An 18,768-nucleotide genomic window follows, 5' to 3' on the forward strand; every position below is an offset into this window, starting at 1 on the left:
TCGACTAAAATGTATTTTGACAGGCCTTGATGGCGTTTGATTTTACACTTGGTTGCATGATGAAAATAGACAAAAATGACTTATTTCCGATCAATTACACACCCCATGAAGCTTGAATTCAAATCTGCAACGTTTCGACCCTTTAGGTTTAGGCCATAGATTTTCTACTAAAGTTTAGGTCCTACCCAAAGTTTAGGTCTTCATCAGGCAAATGTGCGCACGACTGGCTTAGGAATGTGACAATTGATTGACAATTAGTGGAGTTGGCACAGTTGATTGGGACAATTGATTGATGAATTGATCCGATTAATTGAAAAGGGTGGACTCTTCAATCAATCAATCAATGTAATAGTATTGAAAAGTGCTTTTTTTGAGTGAACGCCTCATTTGAACGAACATGGTAACTGTCCATTTGGTTTCTGTCAAACTGTCACAATAAACATTTTAAAAACAATCCTGGCGATTTTTGTACCCCATTTTTTCACCCAGTGTCATCTCTTGTGATCCTGGGCGCTACACTCCCTCTGCCAACCTGGGGAGAGCAACGGACTGACCTCATGCTTCCTTCCTTCACTGCATGAGGAGTACAAGCTGCTTCTATTCATTTGACAGGGGGGAGATTCCCCGGTTGGACGTAGTGCGTGGAAGGAACACATTATTTCAAACAGTTCCTTTCCCCTTCATCAGGTGCCCCAGCTGACCAGGGGGAGGCAGTTTTTGAGACCAGGATTACTGCAGGACCTTGTAGCTAGCGGTGAGGTGACAGCGCTACTGTGCGTCCAACTCATCTAAAGTAGACATTGATAACATCCCATTTAATTTGTGATAATTATGCATGGTGAATCGCTATCCTGGAAAACACATATTATGGCTATATCAACAAAACAAAAAAAATATTCCATGATGTATCCGTATATGAATTATTGCAATACACTGTGGTCTGGGTTAGCACTCATCGGACCAAACTCGAGCCTATATAACGTCTACGGAAACAAGCTCTGTCTAAGAACGATAAGCTGTGTATATCCAGAAATTCATCTCTGCCTTTATGTTTGTGAATAGGTGTCCTTGGAGTTTAGCAAGAAACCATCTTCATATGGGTCTATTTGTTCATGGTTCACTGGGGGTGTTCATCACATTTTCTTTTGTATCATTTTCATGTCCATAATTACTCAACACGTAGCTCGTGTCTCCTCAGACCCCACCCCCAAGGCCCATACATCTCAGTCTCAGTTTAGGATAGGACAGAGGGTCTAAAATACAGAATTATCTGCCCCAAGCCGCTGGAGGGATTTTAGGCATTCTCCATCATTGACTGACTCCTTGTGCATCTGAATTTAATTATTTTGTAAGTGAAAATAAACAAAGAAACAAACAAACCTAGACAGCATCTCTACTAAGTTGGACTACAGTAACATTCTCCTGGATGATCTGCCAGAAAAAGCAATTGGTCAACTACTGATGACACAGAATGCTGCAGAACAGGTCCTCACCAAGGCTAGACAAAGGGCACACGTAACACACAGTCTTAAGATCACTGCACTGGTCACAGACCGTAAGCTTCGGTTCAGAATAGATTTTAAGATAAATCATCATTCCATAATCAGGCACTTGTGTATATTCCGGGCAGGTTTATAAGATAGAGTAGATCTCTGAGGTTCCCTGGCACTGAACCCCTAACATTTCACACAAGACCAAGACAAGAAAGGCAACTTTTAGTTTTTGGTATGCCCCTATTTTGTTTTTACTTTCATCTTGATTCATCTTTATACATATTTGAATTTGTCTTGTACAGTTGTACTGTTTTTGTACTCATTTTATAGTTTTATGTTCATTTTATATCTGCTTCTATGATGTTTTATGCATTATTTAATGATTTTATTGTCTTAAAGCATTTTACTGTATGTATATAAGCTTCTATATAAATAATATAGATTATGAACAACAACAATAATAATACACACTACCAACAAAAGTTAACAAAAAGCATGTTGTTGGCAAAAGAATCTCGGACGAGAACAATAGTGTGTTGCCTATACAGTAGCAACCACCAGGGATTATTTGTGTATTGATAAAGGTATCTGAATTGACAGATTTGATGGGAGTTTTTGCTTTTATTTTGAGTCTTTCAGGTCGAGTCTTAACCACTTGAACCCTAGAGTCTTTATTCTGGGCATCTAAACAAACCTTATGACATAATTTCCGAAAGCCAGATGTTATAGGGGATAGCGCCCCTCAAAATACAGTTGAACATACAGAATATAGTCACAAAATTACTTTTGCCTGATGGGTTAATTGTCACAAAAGAAAAAATAAACAAATTGACAGTACCTTGACTCCTTGGACTGGAGGGGCTGACTGGACCTGGTTACTGCTGCACTTCGGTGTTTCTGTAGCCCGACATTTTCATTTCGTTTCACGTTCCTCTCAGTGCAGCCGTTTTCTGAGGGGCGTGGCCAAAGTGGGACTCTTTGGCGAATGGTTCATACTGGATCATCCCCATTGGGCCGGTTTGATTTTCACCTGAGAAAACCCCGCCCTCGGCATTGCCTGAATCGCCTGATTTTTATGTTTTTTATGCGAGTGGCTTGCGATTCAGGACCTGGAGCCCAGGCTATAGTGTTTTCTAAAAAGGGAGAAATTAATGACACGGGTCAACAATAGAAACTACATGGTAAACACAATCTACTAGGAAACATATGATTACCAAGTCTTATCATCCTCCCTCTCTCTTGACATGACATACTGCAGTGCATGGTGTTTCTGGGCTGTCTTTTTATTTAAAACAGGGGGAGGGGGGCAATACAACTCAAGAACAGCAACACCAGAAACTCTGTCCGTCTCTGCTGTCAGGATACTGCATCAAACTAGCTGTGAACTTGTGCCAAAGCAATCCTTTAGAACCAGTCACGCAATTCATTATATAAACACTCATGTGTCATGACTCTCAAGTTTTTACTTCCATTTGTGACGGCAAGGACCTCTGCCAGGGCTTGTGGGTGTGTGTGTTAGGTTCAGTGCTGGTATGAAAGGCGATGTACTGAAAATCAGGATGACACTTGAAGGTTCTTCACCATGGCACGTGCCGCACTGACGCACTGGGAGCAGACCAGACCTTTGTCATATAATCGCCTCGTACATTATATCATCTGTTGGTTTTCAATGTGCTCGGTGCTCACTACTGTATATCAAAAGGGCATAGCATGAGTTTCTCACAGTACAGGCTGTCATCGCAAGAGCTGGTTGACAGGCTGGCAGTCTTGTGACGACAGCCCATAGTTACTACACAATCAGAAACATACTCGAATTCATATATGCTTTTCCTCCTCACTCTCATCGACTGCAATGCATGCCATCAAATGTTCAGCTCCAGTCTAGAGAACGGAACGGCTCTATAGTCTAGACACGTTCAGAGGCATAAATGGCAGCTTTGCATCCTGCCTGTATGACGGCCTTCAGGAGCCAGTAGCCAGGAACCTGCAGAGGAAACAGCAGCACAAACACTGTTGTTTTACCTTTACTGTACTGTACTGCACGGTACTGTACATACTATAATAACTATTCTCCAGTCTACATTACTGCTTGTGCACTTATACTGTAGGTGCACGAGACAGGGTTAGATGACTGATGACGTGAACAACAATCCAATAACAAGACTAGTAGATGGTTGACATTTTTATCAATGATGTTTCGCCACAAGCGAGCCCTGAACAAAAACATGCAACATACACACACTCTCATTACATTGACATGTCTCCTACTGAATAGCAGCGACTGTGAGTTTGAGTACCGGTAGCCTAGATAAAACATTTTCCTGATTGGTGTGAGAAAACTGGTGCTGTGGGAACCGACTGTATGCTTTGAGAGCCGACACACGAGGCCATCTCACATTTTCCCATTAAGACCTGAGGCTGGTTCTACAAATACCTTCTAAACCATTCTTTCAAGGCTTGTCAAAAATTAAAAATAGCAAAATGACACAGATGCTTCCCCATTACCAATAGGTTGACATACGTGCATGTACTCAAGAAAGATGCAGGAACACAGAGTACAGACGAGCTGGTCAGATGTATGGACGACTGTACTGCGAGACCTAGACCGAACATGCCAAAAACTGGCCATCAGAGATTGTCACAAATCTTACCATGTGGCCATAATGGTAAATACACTATAGTATATTGTGTTTGGCTCATTATTTTCCTGGGCTGCACATTTGTTGGGCAGCATTTCATATGCACCTCTTGTGTTCCACCACTTGGTGCCACTGCTTACAAAGCTAAGATTTTGTGAACAATCAAAGTTCTTTCAATGGATAAGTTGAGTTTGGCAATTACACACGCACTGCTGTTCTACATACTGCCAACCAGGTGAAGGAATCACACGTTGAAGCTTGAGATTAGAATAATAGCCAATCTACAGATGCATTGAGACTGAGCTTCCATGCTTCCATAGAAGACTTGTAGTCTTGTAGTCGTAACTCTAACAAATATTTTTAACCATAGTATACAACAACCACATCACTGGCAAGAATACAATTTACAAAGTCTGTTTTTATGAGCCATGAACATCAACGATCCTAATGGCCCGGGCCCATTTGGTTCCATTTGTACACTCTCAGAGTGTACAAATGTATACATAATGTATATCTTCGAGCCTTGCACCTACACGTATACGGATTTTGTTTGAACCTGGAGTGCTGCGGGTTGTCTGCTATACGGCAGTACTTCTCTCTTACACTCTCAGAGTTAAATTTAATTTGATTTTACAACATAAATTGGGGGTCCCAGAGACAGAAATGCTATGAAATAGATGAATTCATGTCAAACTGGGGGTCCTTGAAATTAAACGGGTTGAGAATCACTGCTAGAGCCGTAGAAATCTTCTCTTGACATATCTTTTCAAATGGGGGTCCGCAGGCTAATTAGTGTCAATTTGGGGATCCTTGATATGATATATGATATGATATATGATATGATATGGCCTGGCAGCTGAGCTGATGTTTGATGAATGGTGGACGACAGCCCAGAGAGTAACATCTGAACTTACTGATTCAGCGTTGTGCTCTAGTCCAGTATCATGGTGTGCCATTTCATCGTCCCGGAATTCCTTCATCAGCTGGAAAAGAAAAAAAGATGCAACTCAGAAATACAACCTCATCGAGGAAAGGATTATATCCAATTTTTGAGGCAAATTATATTTTTGCCTAAATTAGCTCTTCGTGACACTGGCCACTTCTGGTCTATATATATTGTCTATATCCTAAAGAAATATATATATACACAAGAGAGTGACCTACTGTAGTCCATTTTATGTTGCCCAAGTCAAAGAAAATGTGCAAAAAATGATTCAGGTTTACAATTACCTTGGTCAAAACACAAATTGACCTGAGTCAATGTTACATAACTGACAGACTGCTACTCACATTCCAAACTAGTGTCTCTATCCTGGGCCAAAAACAGTTGATCTGTTAGTCCAAATTACTAGTCATGTTGCAGTTACAAAAAGGCCCAGTAGGTGGCAGTAAATTATCAAAAATAGAAGGATGACATGCAACCCTGATGCCTAGCTGGGAATTAAACCAGGTTGCAGTTTAAGTATGTGATCAACAGTGGTGTAAAGTTACTAAGTATATTTAAGTACGCACTTACATCTCATCTATAATTTAGCTAGGGACCCCCTGGAACTCCCTCAAGTACCCCTAGGGGCTCTAACCCTAACCTCAGTAAAACTATGCCTGCCCGGGGAGCCAATCAGAACGGCTCTATCCTAGAGCTTCATAATCACATGTCCCTGGACAGGCAGGTCCTCCTACTACAATTTTCAGTCAGATGGTAAATGTCACCTGCCTGACACTTTTGGATTCTCCATTGCACCATTGATGCATGCAACTGTGTGTTATGAATAGCTGAACTGGCGCCTCTGTGCTGGATTTTGACCCAACGTGGCGAGTGTGACTGGCAGCAAGGTGCTGAGAGGGTGACGTAAAGGTTTGTGTGTGTGTGTGTGTGTGTGTGTGTGTGTGTGTGTGTGTGTGTGTGTGTATTCTGGCTCCAGCCGCTGAATCGCTAGCCACGGCCATTAAAAACATATGTTCTGGGTGAATTCAGATCTGGTGACTCTATAGAGCGTCGCAGTCCCGCCCCCTCGAGAGACCCGGAAAAGAAATCCCTGTTCATTTTCCTCATAGACTTTTCAGAAAGTATTTATTTAAAGACGTTTACGCCGCAGACAAAGCCAACTCTTGTCGTGACAAATCATGACAATAAACACAATGTTTTGGGCCAAACAAAGAATTAGAAAGTACACTTTTTTTGTTGTTTTTCTTTTCTTTGTAATTATTTGTTTGGTCCAAAATATTGTGTTTTTTGTCACAACTCGAGTTGGCTTCGTACAACGCTTAAAAGGTCTTTAAATAAATACTTTTTGAAATGTCTGCGACACTCTATTGCAGCCTCGGTTGAAAATCTGATACAGAGACTAAGGCCAATCAGCGCTGTTTCAACTCGATGACGTCCAACAACAAACATGGCTGCCCCCAATGTGGTAACCGTATCGATCTGGGTATTAAATCGCCCTATGATAAATAGTTGCTTTAGAGAAACGACAGGTTTTTAGAAACATCATCATCCGACATATTTTACTGTGTTTGTTTACAATAATGCTTGCTAGTAGCGCTCATTGACCGTGTTTGTTTGGTTAGCAACCGCGTTGACAACAACTACAGCATGAGTGTTTACTGACTGACATGCAGTAGTTTGGTGTATCTCTCAGGGTCGTTCTCCATCAGCTGTCTGATCTGGCTGTTGTAGTGCTCGGACACGCTTTCTTCCACGGCCACTGTGCACGCCATAGCTCCTTCTTTACCCAGCAGCGCAGAAGATGCACCTGCACACAGAAACACACACACACACACACACACTCTTGTAAACAAGTGTAATGCTTAATTGGGTCGTCCACTCACAGTTAACAGTCTTTGTATTGAGTTTGTGCTTGAAATGTACTGTAATTCTGCAAACTGTTAATAAATATTTCAAATTTTCAATCAATCAATCAATCAATCAAAAAAATAAAAAAACACACACACACACACACACACACACTATTCAAACTATTCAAAATACTGACTGTAATCCCTCAGTATGCACAGTATATTCTATCATACATAATATTATGTGGGGGAAATACCCAGTCTTCTGTCTATTTCTTCGCAAAATGTGTATGTGTGGAATGTGTGTATAGATTGTAAAGACATGAGACGTGGTGGTCTTGGTCACGTAGAGTAGTGGTTTTCAACTTTTTCATATCAAGATCCATTATTTATTATCGGAATTTGAGCCATGGACCACCATTTGATGAGATTTAGCCTTGCAGATCCAAAACTAAATTATATTTTGGTATCATTGGATAAGATTTAGCCCACAATTCCATGCTGTATTAATGTGGTACAGTGATACCATAGGAGACTAGAAATAACAATTATTTTACATTCTCTAATTGTGTATCATTGTGTAATCATTTAGCTTGCGACCACCTGGAACCGCTTCAAGGACCACTGGTGGTCCCCGGACCACTGGTTGAGAACCACTGACCTAGAGCGAAGCCGGCGATGTTCCACAGAGGCAGGAGGGCAGTGGGTCTGACGCGGTGCTCTCCCAGAAGCTCGTTGAACTTCTTCAGGTGGCTCTTCTCCTGGTCCCACATCTCCTGCAGGAGGGAAACCACATAAACATGTTCTTCTGTGTTGCTCACCTAGTGTAATAATTTAACACCTGTTGAGTCCTTCAGATTAGAAGGGTGTTAGGGTCCTATACAGACAGGGGTGTAAAAGTTTGGTCATGTCTTTTGCACCTCTCAGGATTTTTTGTGAGTGTGTGACTACTCAACATGGTTAATACCCCTGCCCTTGACATGTTATCCTTTTAGCCAAAATGTCCGACTGTCTTTACCTTATGCTGTTTACATTTCTGACTAAATTGTCAAATCACAAACAAGTTGTCTCAAGACACTTTGTAGAGCAGAGACCCGACAGAGATCCCACCCTGAGCAAGCAATCGTGCGACAGTGGTAACGAAAAACTCCCCCTTCAAGCAGACCTAGCTCTGATCCATAACCTTCTACTGCTTCTACGATTCTGCCCTGCGCAGTACAAGGCTATGGAACTTACAATTTTAAATCTCAAATCGAAATCAGACCAGCCTCTCCTCTTTGGCGTAAATAAAAAGAACGTTTTTGCTACTCACCAAAACAAAGGCGGGTTGTGTCAATAGAAAGACTACTTTCCTTAGTGGACGCACTCTGAGCCCCCCACCACACGTATAAACGGTACTTTTTGGCCAAAAAGGGATTTTTTTTCACCGGAGGAAAAGTATTCTCTATGAGGCAGTTCTCTGGGCAATATCAGTAGAGGGCGCAGCGGAGTAACTAAAAATGTTTTTTTTCCGGTGGAAACAAAATCCCTTTTTGGCCAAAAAGTACAGTTTATACGTGTGGTGGGGGGCTCAGAGTGCTCGCCTTTGTTTTGGTGAGTAGCAAAAACGTTCTTTTTATTTACACTAAAGAGTAGAGGCTGGTCTGCATTCATGCGAGCGGCGGAAGTTGATAGTAACATAGCTCTAATGCAACGCATTAGAGCTATGGAACAGAGCTAAAGCAGACCCAGACTCTAGGGTGGGTGGCCATCTGCCTTGACCGTGTCGGGGAAAGAGAGAGAGAGAGAGAGAGAGGAGAGACAGAGAGGGAGTTACAGGCAAATACAAGTAGTAGCAATAACAATAAATATAATAGTGGTATTGTATAAGAATGTTAAGATATAATATAAAGTGTAATGACTACTAAAACGAATCAATCAATGCTGTTTCACAACTGCTTCCCAACCAGACACCAGTGAACTGAGTGACACATTCCAGGTATGGTAATAAACAACAGTGGAAAAGCACGCTGCACAATACTTGAAGTCAAACTCGTTTTAAAATCCACAACCAAACTACATGGTGTGTCATAATAGCACAATCATAAATGGCATAGAAGTTGCACATGAAAATGAATATAATAATGTAGTGGCAAACATACTCAAAACACATACAGGATTTCTATATCTATTCAAAATAATATGCACCTTATGTATGTGTTAGCACTGTATAATTTCCTCCCCAATTTAGTCGTTATGCCAATGAATTCCTCCCCACACACATTTCTGTGTTGTCACTGCTGTTGTATCCTACCAACTCACCTGCCGGTGAGGAGCCCCCACCGGGAGGACTTAGCAGGGCATTTGTTCGTTACTCCCACCCAACACTCCCTGCTGACAGGTGCCGCCCCAGCCTGTACGTGCAGTGGCCTATAGAGCGTCAGTCCCGGCCCCATTCATGACGATGACAGGCCCAGGAAAAATTTCAAAAAGTATTTATTTAAAGATCTGTAAGCCTTGAACAAAGCCAACTCGGATCGTGACAAATCATGACAACAAACACAATATTTGGGCAGAACATATAATTACAAAAAAATAAAAAATAAGTACCCTGCCCTTTTTCACTTCTTTCTAATAATTTGTTACTGTGCGGGACTGTGAAGCTCCCAGAGTGCCGCATTATGATCTTGTAGATCTGCTATTATTTTTAATTGAATATATATTATTTCACAGCAGATGTTTTTAACTCAAATCTTTGCTTCTGGGGGGTCCCTGGAACAACATATTTTCAGATGGGGGTCGGCAGCCAATTACATATAATTAATTCATTTTGGGGCCCTTCCGTGACATGAAATAGTTTGACCACCAATGATATAGAAACAGGTTTTCACTAGGATAGGATTTAAGAACACGTTGTAGAATCTGGTCTCAGGTCTCAATGTGTTAAACAAATCGCTGATAGGATCTCTGTCTGTGACACAACACTTCCATACCTGTATGACGGGTCCCGTGGAGGTCTTGCCCAGCACAGCCATCTGGCCAGCGTAGATGCGCGAGGCTCCGTACTCCCCTGCGTGGTCCACCCTCAGCATGCTGTGGAGCACAGCCTTCTCATCGCTGTCCAGGTCAGCAGGCAACACGCTGTAGGCCCGCCAGCACTGGAGCCCTGCTGCAACCCCTAGTGGGACAAAAATACATCTGGCTTGTAATAACTAATTTAATTACAGAAGGCTACCGGCTATCAAACGTTTTAATTTCAGGGACCCCCATAGTTTGGTATTCATTGTTAGGCCATGGACCAATGTGTTTGTAAGGGTTTCTACTAACATATACCACATCATTGGTTTCTATTCAACCACCCTAGGGGAATTTTTGGCAGCTGCTGAAATTTGGGGACGGGGTACCATACAACCATTATAAGGCAAAATGTTCTAAATTGCATTATGCTTTTAAGTAACATGTGACGTGTAAAACTAGGGTGTTTACATGATTCTGAATCCAATCCAAGCATTAGTTTTGCACAAAAAACACTCCTTGGGCTAAAAGTGGCCATAGCCACAAATGTGATGAAGTCAGCAATTTTGGGCATATTTGGGCAAGAGGCTATGGCCAAACTAGGGGGTTTAGGCCAAACTAGGGGTCAAACTAGGGGGTTTTCGTGATTCTGAATCCATTCCAAGCATTAGTTTTGCACGAAAAACACTCGTTAGGCAATGTGGGATATGTTTACAAACACATTGGTGAATACAATTCTTGGTAAGAATTAAGAAATGTATTCCCAGATTTTACATTATACTGATAATATAAAATTCCCTGATTTGGATAAAGGCGCTATATAAATGCACCATTTACCAGTAATTTCCAGGGAACCCCTGGAAGCCCCTCAAAGATGGATTATTAAGTATTATTAAATGGATATATTTGGGGTAATTTTCCTTTTTTTAATGACATTTTTAAATAAATGAAAATCAATCAATCAATGAAAAAAAGTAATTGAATAAATAAATTTAAAAATAAAACATAGGCCCGTCACGCATTAGGTCAATATTAGTCACCAGAACAGAACCATGCATGTTTTCAATTAATCTAACATGATTAAAATGTAGTTTGAAGTTACAATGGTTTAAGGGGCGTGTCTGATCAAATTAACATCACAAATATCTAAATACTGAATATAGCAATTTAAAAACTGTCTGCGGTGCAACACAAAAGCCAGGATACACGTTACGAAACTTACGATGACCCAAACGTGTTTGAAAGTGAAATATCCATAATTCAAAATGTTTAGAGAAAGCATGACATAAGTCATATCGAAGTTTTCCTACCCTTAGAAGAATAGAGTTGTCTTGAACTTGACGGGCAGACCGTTGAGACGGCGTGGCGTGTGAGTGCGACACGAGCTCTAACAGTAACAGCCCCGTGCATGTTGTCGAAGATTCCGAGTCTAATTTAAAAGGGAAACTTTAAATTGAGAAATGGTTCCGAATGTTTACGAATGACATTCAGACGAGCATGGACTGGAGCAACCACAACACGGGCGCTTTTCAGTGACGTTGCGACCGCCGCGCCTACCCGGTGTTGTGCGAAAATCTGTTTCCCTGTCGAGATCTGTGTCTTCAATGCTGGCCAGTGGCGTGGCCACACAGATGCATAATATGGGGCCAGATGTCTCTGTGCTGGGCTGCTGGGCAAGAGACATCACAAGAAGAAATGATGATGACAAATCATACAGGTGTCGGTGTGAAAATTGAAAATGTGACTTTTTATTGTCAGACTCATAATAATGGTTGTGTGTGTGTGTGTGTGTGTGTGTGTGTGTGTGTGTGTGTGTGTGTGACGTGTGTGTGTGTGTGTGTGTGTGTGTGTGTGTGTGTGTGTGACTGTGTGTGTGTGTGTGTGTGTGTGTGTGCGTGCGTGCATGCGTGATACTAGTGGTGTGCGTGTGCGTGACTGACTGCGTACATGCGTACGTGTGTGCATTGATTGATTGATTGATTGATATATGGTCTATCACATCATTTGCCGTTTTCAATGGTAAGAAATAGAAAGAAAACAATAAAAACTGTTCAGAAATGCCAAATAGTCATATGAGGAGAGATCAGCCTGTTGCAATGGGGGTAAAATCAATGTAATGAGGCAGTTAATCAATGTAATGAGACAGACAGACTGACTGACTGACTGACTGACTGACTGGCAGACAGACAGACAGACAGACAGACAGTTTTAGTAAGCGCGATATAGCCTACCTGAAGATGAACAAAAATCATAGGCTCCCCTCAAATGAATACTGTAGCCTTTAGTTTAAGCTATATAATTAAACACAATACGGGTGATTTCTATAAACAATTGAAACTGATGGAAAATGCGTTGCTAATGTATCACAGGCCGATCGAAGGTAGACTGGATGGATATAAAGGGGTCACGGGATTTGACAGCTGATGTCCTGGCTGGGTTGTGAGTATCTGTCTGTCCAACAGAAGCAGACAGTACATTACAGTCACATGATGGGACTTGTCGCGAATACTATTGCTGATATACAGACAACAGTAGCGTTTTGTGTCTTTAATCTCTGCCGTTGTCCTTTTCTTTAAGGTAAGCACATGCAACATCTCCATCGGTTTGCAACCTGCAGTGGAAGAAGAAGAACATGCTAGTGAGAGTGATTCAACATCCCACACAACCCATAAACGAAGATCAATGTCTGGTACGTGTACTGAACGATACTCCGCTTTTGTCAAACTTTGGCTGGTTGTTAGATGACGAAAGAAATAACCTCCTGAGTCTTAACACTTATGGGTCCATTTGGTTCCACTTGTACAGTCTCTGAGTAAAAATTGTTTAGTGTAGGTGTAGTATCTGTCTGAAATTAAAATCTGAAAATCTGTATCTGTTTGAAATTAAATTATGTTTTGAAATTAAACTTCTCTTCATGTAACACGAAGAAAGGCAGTGTTACCATCATGAATGGTTTTGGACTGGGAGTTTAGGGAGTGGCCAGTGTTTCTCTGGATGGTGGTCTATCTATGGTTTTAGGTGAGGACGGGCAGCAATGTGATGGAGGTGGTGGAGCGCTAGCCTGGCTTGGCCAGCCTCATAGCGTGGAGTCATTTGAAGCTTTCTCCCCCAAGCCAGGCTAGCGGAGCGCCACAACGTGAAGTCCTTGGTCTCATCACTGGTATGGAGACAATCTCTCAATGTTGATTGTTTTGTTACTATACAGTATGTGACAACATCTTCTTGTCTTCTTGCTATATACGTGATGGTGTGTGTGTGTGTGTGTGTGTGTGTGTGTGTGTGTGTGTGTGTGTGTGGTGCAGCTGCATCAGCAAGCTGGGCAAGCTTTGAAAGGTTATCCATCTGAAAAGAAAAGAGATCTCTCTGTTTTCACAATTCAGCTCAGTAATGCAGAATCAACATGGATAAGACCATACTGATAATATTGCAGAATAGTAGCTTCTTTCTTTGCCCTTCTGGCAACAGAGCTCTAAAGATGGTTCTGTCCGTCCCTCCACCAGTCTGTTCGTCCGTCCGCCACTTTACTCCCACATTTGCGGTGCTCCTGTATGCTTCCCTATACTGGTTGACCCCTCTTTTCACCACCTTCCCACCAAAGGTCCTGTTGTCCAGTTGTCTACTCTTCTATATGCATTTGTACATGCAGACGCTTTCCGACCACATGTTCTATACAATGGTCACATTTTTTTTAACCATGACGACATATCTTTCATTGACCTTGCTTTACACCTTTTGTTTTCGACAACCTTTACCCGAAAGTATGCTGTCTTCCATCATATTTTGAGGCAAAAACATCTGCTTTTGCACTATCTGTTTAAGTTGACAACAGCAAGTAAATCTTGTGTAGGTTGGCTCACCACAGGGCCATGGCCATGTCTCTGTGGACTCTTTCTTGGCTGTCAGTTGTATAGTTATACTATCGTACATCAACACCCTCACGGTGTCGAAATGCGTTAATTATCAGTTTGTAAATACAGCTTTTGTAACCTGAATTCTATAAAAAGTCAATCACACCTTGGATGTTTTTCTCTCCTGCTGTAGTCTACGTATATATAATGTCTCAGACGAAACGAGACGCGTGTCCTGCTATATGCTTCTACAATGCTGCTAAAAGGATAACACAGAAAGCCCTAGGGCCTAAGGGCTTGTTTCCATTTAAAGACATACAAGAAAGGGGAGGGGGGCATTGCAGGTGTCAAGTTTGGAAGACTTGCAAATTGCAGACAGGTGCTCTTTTATGGTGGTTTTGAAGGAGGGTAAGGAGTCACACTTTTGGATGTCTGCTCGTAGGGCATTCCACATTTTGGTGGCATAGCAGTAGAACGAATCTAACCTCATGTCTGTGCCGAATCTAGGTTGAACGAGATCACTGGATCAGTTCGGGTGCCTCCTGTTACATCTTTTTTATTGGGACACAAGTTTTGTCTGTCACCTTACAGTTTCACCAGTAACTGAATCCCATGAATAAAAACACGCAGGGCTTTCTGTGGAAAGGAGGCAAAGCAAACCATGTGTTTACCGTTCAGGAGATGAAATAAATATCAGATCTAACCTACAACAGAGAGAACATGTTAGATCACATGACATACTAACCTCTCCAACCCCATAGTAGTGCATTGTCTTCAGCATGTATAGTATACTGCATGAAAAGCAGTCTGCCATCTCCCCCAAGTATGTGCTCCCATGTCTGAGAATGCAGAGGCAAAAAAGGAGAGCATAACTTTAGGCCAGACTGGCTGTGGCTGGTGAGGGGGAAGCCAAAGGGAAGGCGACCCAACCTCGGTTCACCACGACTCGACCTCAGTGTGGCCAGCGTCTGTCTCCCCATCAGCGGGACGGGATGGATGTCGGGATGCGTGGAAGAGATACGCAAGGTTCGTCTGCGTATGAACATTGCATTTATGTCTGCACGTATGTTCACAGACGTGTGTGCGCGCACGTGTGTGTGTGTGTGTGTGTGTGTGTGCACGGCGAGCGTGCATGTGTCTTTGGTGGGGAATACCACGGTGGGTGAGGCAGCTTCCTGGGTTTGCAGAACCAGTCAGAAATAGCTCTGCCTGGGCAGAACCAAGTAGAAGAGGTCCAAGAAGTATCCAGACTCACTCCTACACAAGCCTATTAGAGGACGGTTATACAATATAACAGTGGTGGAAAGTACATGTACTTAAGTACTATTTTGAGGTATTTGTACTTGAGTATTATTTCCAATTTCCAATACTTTTACTTCTACTCCACTACAAACTCGGATCCAAATATTGTACTTTTACTCCATACATTTATTTTAAAACTTTAGTTACTTTGTACATTATGATTATTATTACAAAACATACACTAACCACTTCATTTACCGAATCATCTGCTATTTTCAAAAGATTTTTAATTGAAAATGTGAAATTCGGCACAATGAGCACTTTTACTCAAGTACATTTTGAATTCCGGACTTTTACTTGTAACACAATATTTATATATTGTGGTATTGATACTTTTACTTAAGTAAAAAATGTGAGTACTTTTTCCAACACTGCAATATAGAGATACACAGGAGAATAAGACATAAATGTCAAGGAGTTGCTGCTTGTCCTATAGTAGTGATTAGTCTGGCCCGCAAATGGAATTGTCCCAACTTCAATGTCCACTATGAAGCCGTGTCCAGCTGTCAAGAGTGCCCTTGAATAAGACACTTGACGCCTTACGGCACTCGATAATCGTATGTTGCTCCGGATAAGTGTCATCTAAAATGTTTACTACCAGGGGACAAAAGTATAGAGAGAGTGGGAGCAGTGTTGCCAGATTTTGCGAGAGAAATAAGCAACCAGGTCTAGGACAAGCTCAAAAGAAGTGACTAACACATGAGCACAATTTAAACCTACTGTATACACATTGGCTATTTCAAGATAGCCGATCTACAAAACATTAACCGAGCTACAAAACATTTTAACAACACAAATCTGGTACAGGGGTAACCTGACGCTGCCAGATGAGGGCGGTATTGGGGAAACATATTCCCCAACACAACACTCATCTGGGATCTCTGACGGAGTTGAGCCCTGAGTCAGATCTGCTTCGTACCGAACCAATCAGCGTGAGCTAAAGGCGGGATATGTGCAAAAGCGGATGTGACGGTATATAGACACGTCGATATGATTGGTTGTGTTTGCACGCCCAGCAAGCTTTTTGGATCTGGCAGCGTCAGGTTAGTACAGGGGGTCCCTGGCACAAAATGTTTTCAGATGGGGATACGCGGACAAGTACATATTACATAATTTGGGGGTCCTTGACAAATGTTTGAGAACTACGGTTTTAAACAGCATTTAGGAAGCAAGCCCAAATAAGCAGCTACACTTTAGAAACCAGCAAAAAAATGCAAGCCGCAACTACCAATATTTGCAACTTTTACAGAAAAACAAGCCCGAAGTCGCTTATAGTAAGCGGACATGGCAACACTGCTGGGAAGTGATGGTAGAGGTCAGACAAATGGTGCAAAACAGATTCCCAGAGTTGTTTTGAAGTATGTTTTGAAGTGTTTTGAATTGTTGTTCTGCGTGTTCACTTTGATGTTTTTATCTGGTCGCCGAGAATTGAAATACGTTATTCGGAATTCTAGCCCTTGTGTGCCCTTTGTGAGGAAAAAAAAACACTTTGGTGGACATACCAAGATATCATTGCTGATGGGTAGAAACCTTCTATGTCCAAAAAGAAAAACGTTCCTTTTTCTTAATCATTCAAAAAAGAAATATGGCTACAAACAACGTGTCAGTGTCACCATCAGCAATTGTCTTTGTTTTTGTGTGACATTCTTGCACGATGATGTAGACTAGTAGAGCATTAATCTGCGTTGAAATATGGAGATACACGTTTTTTCGGCGCGACAGCAACGATATGAATGGAGCAAATTAGGTGGAGTCACTGAAGCTCTGCAGGACTGGCTTTAGAAACGGCATTGTTTAACTCTAGCCACACAATCCAATGTGTCGGGAATCGTTTAGGATGCTGTCATACAGTTGTTATGTGGAGGTGTCGGTGATGGCTTTAATTTTGTTTTTCACTGTTCAATCCTGGATAAGTATCCAGATTTGTTTTGGATGTCTGAATGTTGCGTTGGCTGTTCGCTATAAGGACGCTTTTGTTTTAGGAGTTATGGTGGAGAACGATATATCCGTGCGTAACTCACAGCCTGGACAATCAATATATTTTTGTATATTAATGTGTAATATTTGTTTGTGTATTCTATTTGTGGACATCTTGGTGTATGTTAATTTAGTGAGGGTCTAGCCTCCTATCTATCTATCTATCTATCTATCTATCTATCTATCTATATCTTTTTTTAGCTTCTTTTCAGCATCTTTGTTAGCTTGACAAACTAACTGCATGGAGAATATGTCAACGTACTGTAAAAGTACAGTCTTTCTTGCATGCAAACACATAGCTGTCGGCTTTTAAGGAAGAGTTGTATCCACTCTTTTGGCTGGGTCTACTAAATGTACGTATACTGTATGTATGTGTACAGTACAGTATATCACTTTCACTGAACAGAAATAAACATATCGTTGAATACATATTGGGTCTCCAACTCTCCAATGTAATATGTCATCACGGGTCCAGAATTGTAAGTGACTGACTATATGAGCGGTTGGCTCTACTCTCCAAATCAAATAGTTTCCTGGCCTTTTGGCTAGTCGGGTCAGTGTGAGAGGGTAGGGACGGATGTGGCAGGGTGACACGTGTGGCTTAGAGAGACCTAACACCGGGGCTGCAGTTCTTACTCACTACAGCAAGTACAGCAAGTGATCCACTATGTCTGTCCAAATTTTATAAATTTATTTATTTACCATGGGACATTAATCATCGTTAACGTTTTCACATCCATGTAAATGAGCCAGAGTTAGCCAAAACTATTTTTCATCTGTGGTCCCTGAGCAGGCCGTTAAAAAAGTGGTGATATAAATTGATTAAAACAGACATATCAACACATCCCACGACAAGTAAACATACAAATTTGGTTGAAGTTGAAGGTCAAATAGTTGGTGTTGTCATGATCCGTGACCTGGTCTGTCACCCCGATGTGTTTCCCTATGTTCCTTGTTTTGGGTTTTACTTTTGTGTACATTTACCTTTTATTTTGTAGTTCTAGTGTCTCTTGGTTTCCTATGTTGCCCATGTTTACCTGCCTTGTCTAACCCTGTGATTAGTGTAGTGTTCCCCTCCTGTGTCCTGTTATTCTCCCAGCCAATCCCTGAGTTGATTTGTCTGTTGTATTTCACCTGTGTCTAGTTAGTCCTTGTCTATTTATGTACCCTGGTGTTTTCAGTTCTCCGTTGGTTCGTTGCTTTTGTTGCCTGTGAGTATTTTTGTAGCCTTGATGCCTTGCCTGTTTGATCCCCTAGTTTTCCCAGTTTAGTTTTCCCCTTGCTTCCCTGTGTTCCTCGTGTTCCTAGTTTTGTTTCCGACTGCCTCTGTGTTTTGTGAATTGCTGTACCTGGACTCCTGTTTTGGTCGCAATAAAAACACTGAACTTGACGTTCCTGCCTCTGCCTCACATTCTGCGTTTGGGTCCTAACCTCAACTTGACTCACACCGTGACAGAACGAACCAACCAAGAATGGACCCAGCAGATGATGCAGAGGTGGATGATTTCAGTAAGTTGCTTCAGACTATGGTCTCCATTATTCAGTTTTGTGCACGTCCTTCCACCAGTGCAGAGATGAAGATTGAAGCTCTGAAGCAGACTCTCCGTGTGGCCTACTCCAGGCCAGACCTAGCAAGCAAGCTTACAGAACCTATTAAGGGCTTGTGGGCTGCTATAGGCAGCGCACCGGCAAGCCTACGATCTGCAAGTATGCAAACTA

The 18,768-nt window shown here is 41.9% G+C and overlaps 1 protein-coding gene across 1 annotated transcript; it reads right to left on the minus strand.

The window, feature by feature from the left end:
* Positions 1 to 2,766: 2,766 nt before the first annotated feature.
* LOC308324665 (5-demethoxyubiquinone hydroxylase, mitochondrial-like) lies at positions 2,767 to 11,453 on the minus strand. Its single transcript, XM_080776871.1, has 6 exons — positions 11,233 to 11,453; positions 9,901 to 10,085; positions 7,590 to 7,704; positions 6,746 to 6,885; positions 5,047 to 5,115; positions 2,767 to 3,477 (listed from the first exon to the last, which is right to left on the minus strand). Exons 1-6 carry the CDS (start codon positions 11,330 to 11,332, stop codon positions 3,400 to 3,402), a joined length of 687 nt encoding a protein of 228 aa, XP_080632997.1. The 5' UTR covers positions 11,333 to 11,453; the 3' UTR covers positions 2,767 to 3,399.
* Positions 11,454 to 18,768: the final 7,315 nt, after the last annotated feature.

The sequence above is a fragment of the Protomyctophum bolini genome, assembly GCF_963924005.1.
Source record: "Protomyctophum bolini genome assembly, chromosome: 11".
Lineage (NCBI taxonomy): Eukaryota > Metazoa > Chordata > Actinopteri > Myctophiformes > Myctophidae > Protomyctophum > Protomyctophum bolini.

What these genes read in the sequence shown, in the direction of transcription:
- LOC308324665 (XM_080776871.1), bottom strand. Translation starts at nt 11,332, where the DNA reads ATGCACGGGGCTGTTACTGTTAGAGCTCGTGTCGCACTCACACGCCAC. An exon ending in ACAACTCTATTCTTCTAAGG is followed by an intron (nt 10,086 to 11,232) that starts GTAGGAAAACTT and finishes TTGTCCCACTAG; the next exon opens with GGGTTGCAGCAGGGCTCCAG. An exon ending in CATCGCCGGCTTCGCTCTAG is followed by an intron (nt 6,886 to 7,589) that starts GTCAGTGGTTCT and finishes TTCTGTGTGCAG; the next exon opens with GTGCATCTTCTGCGCTGCTG.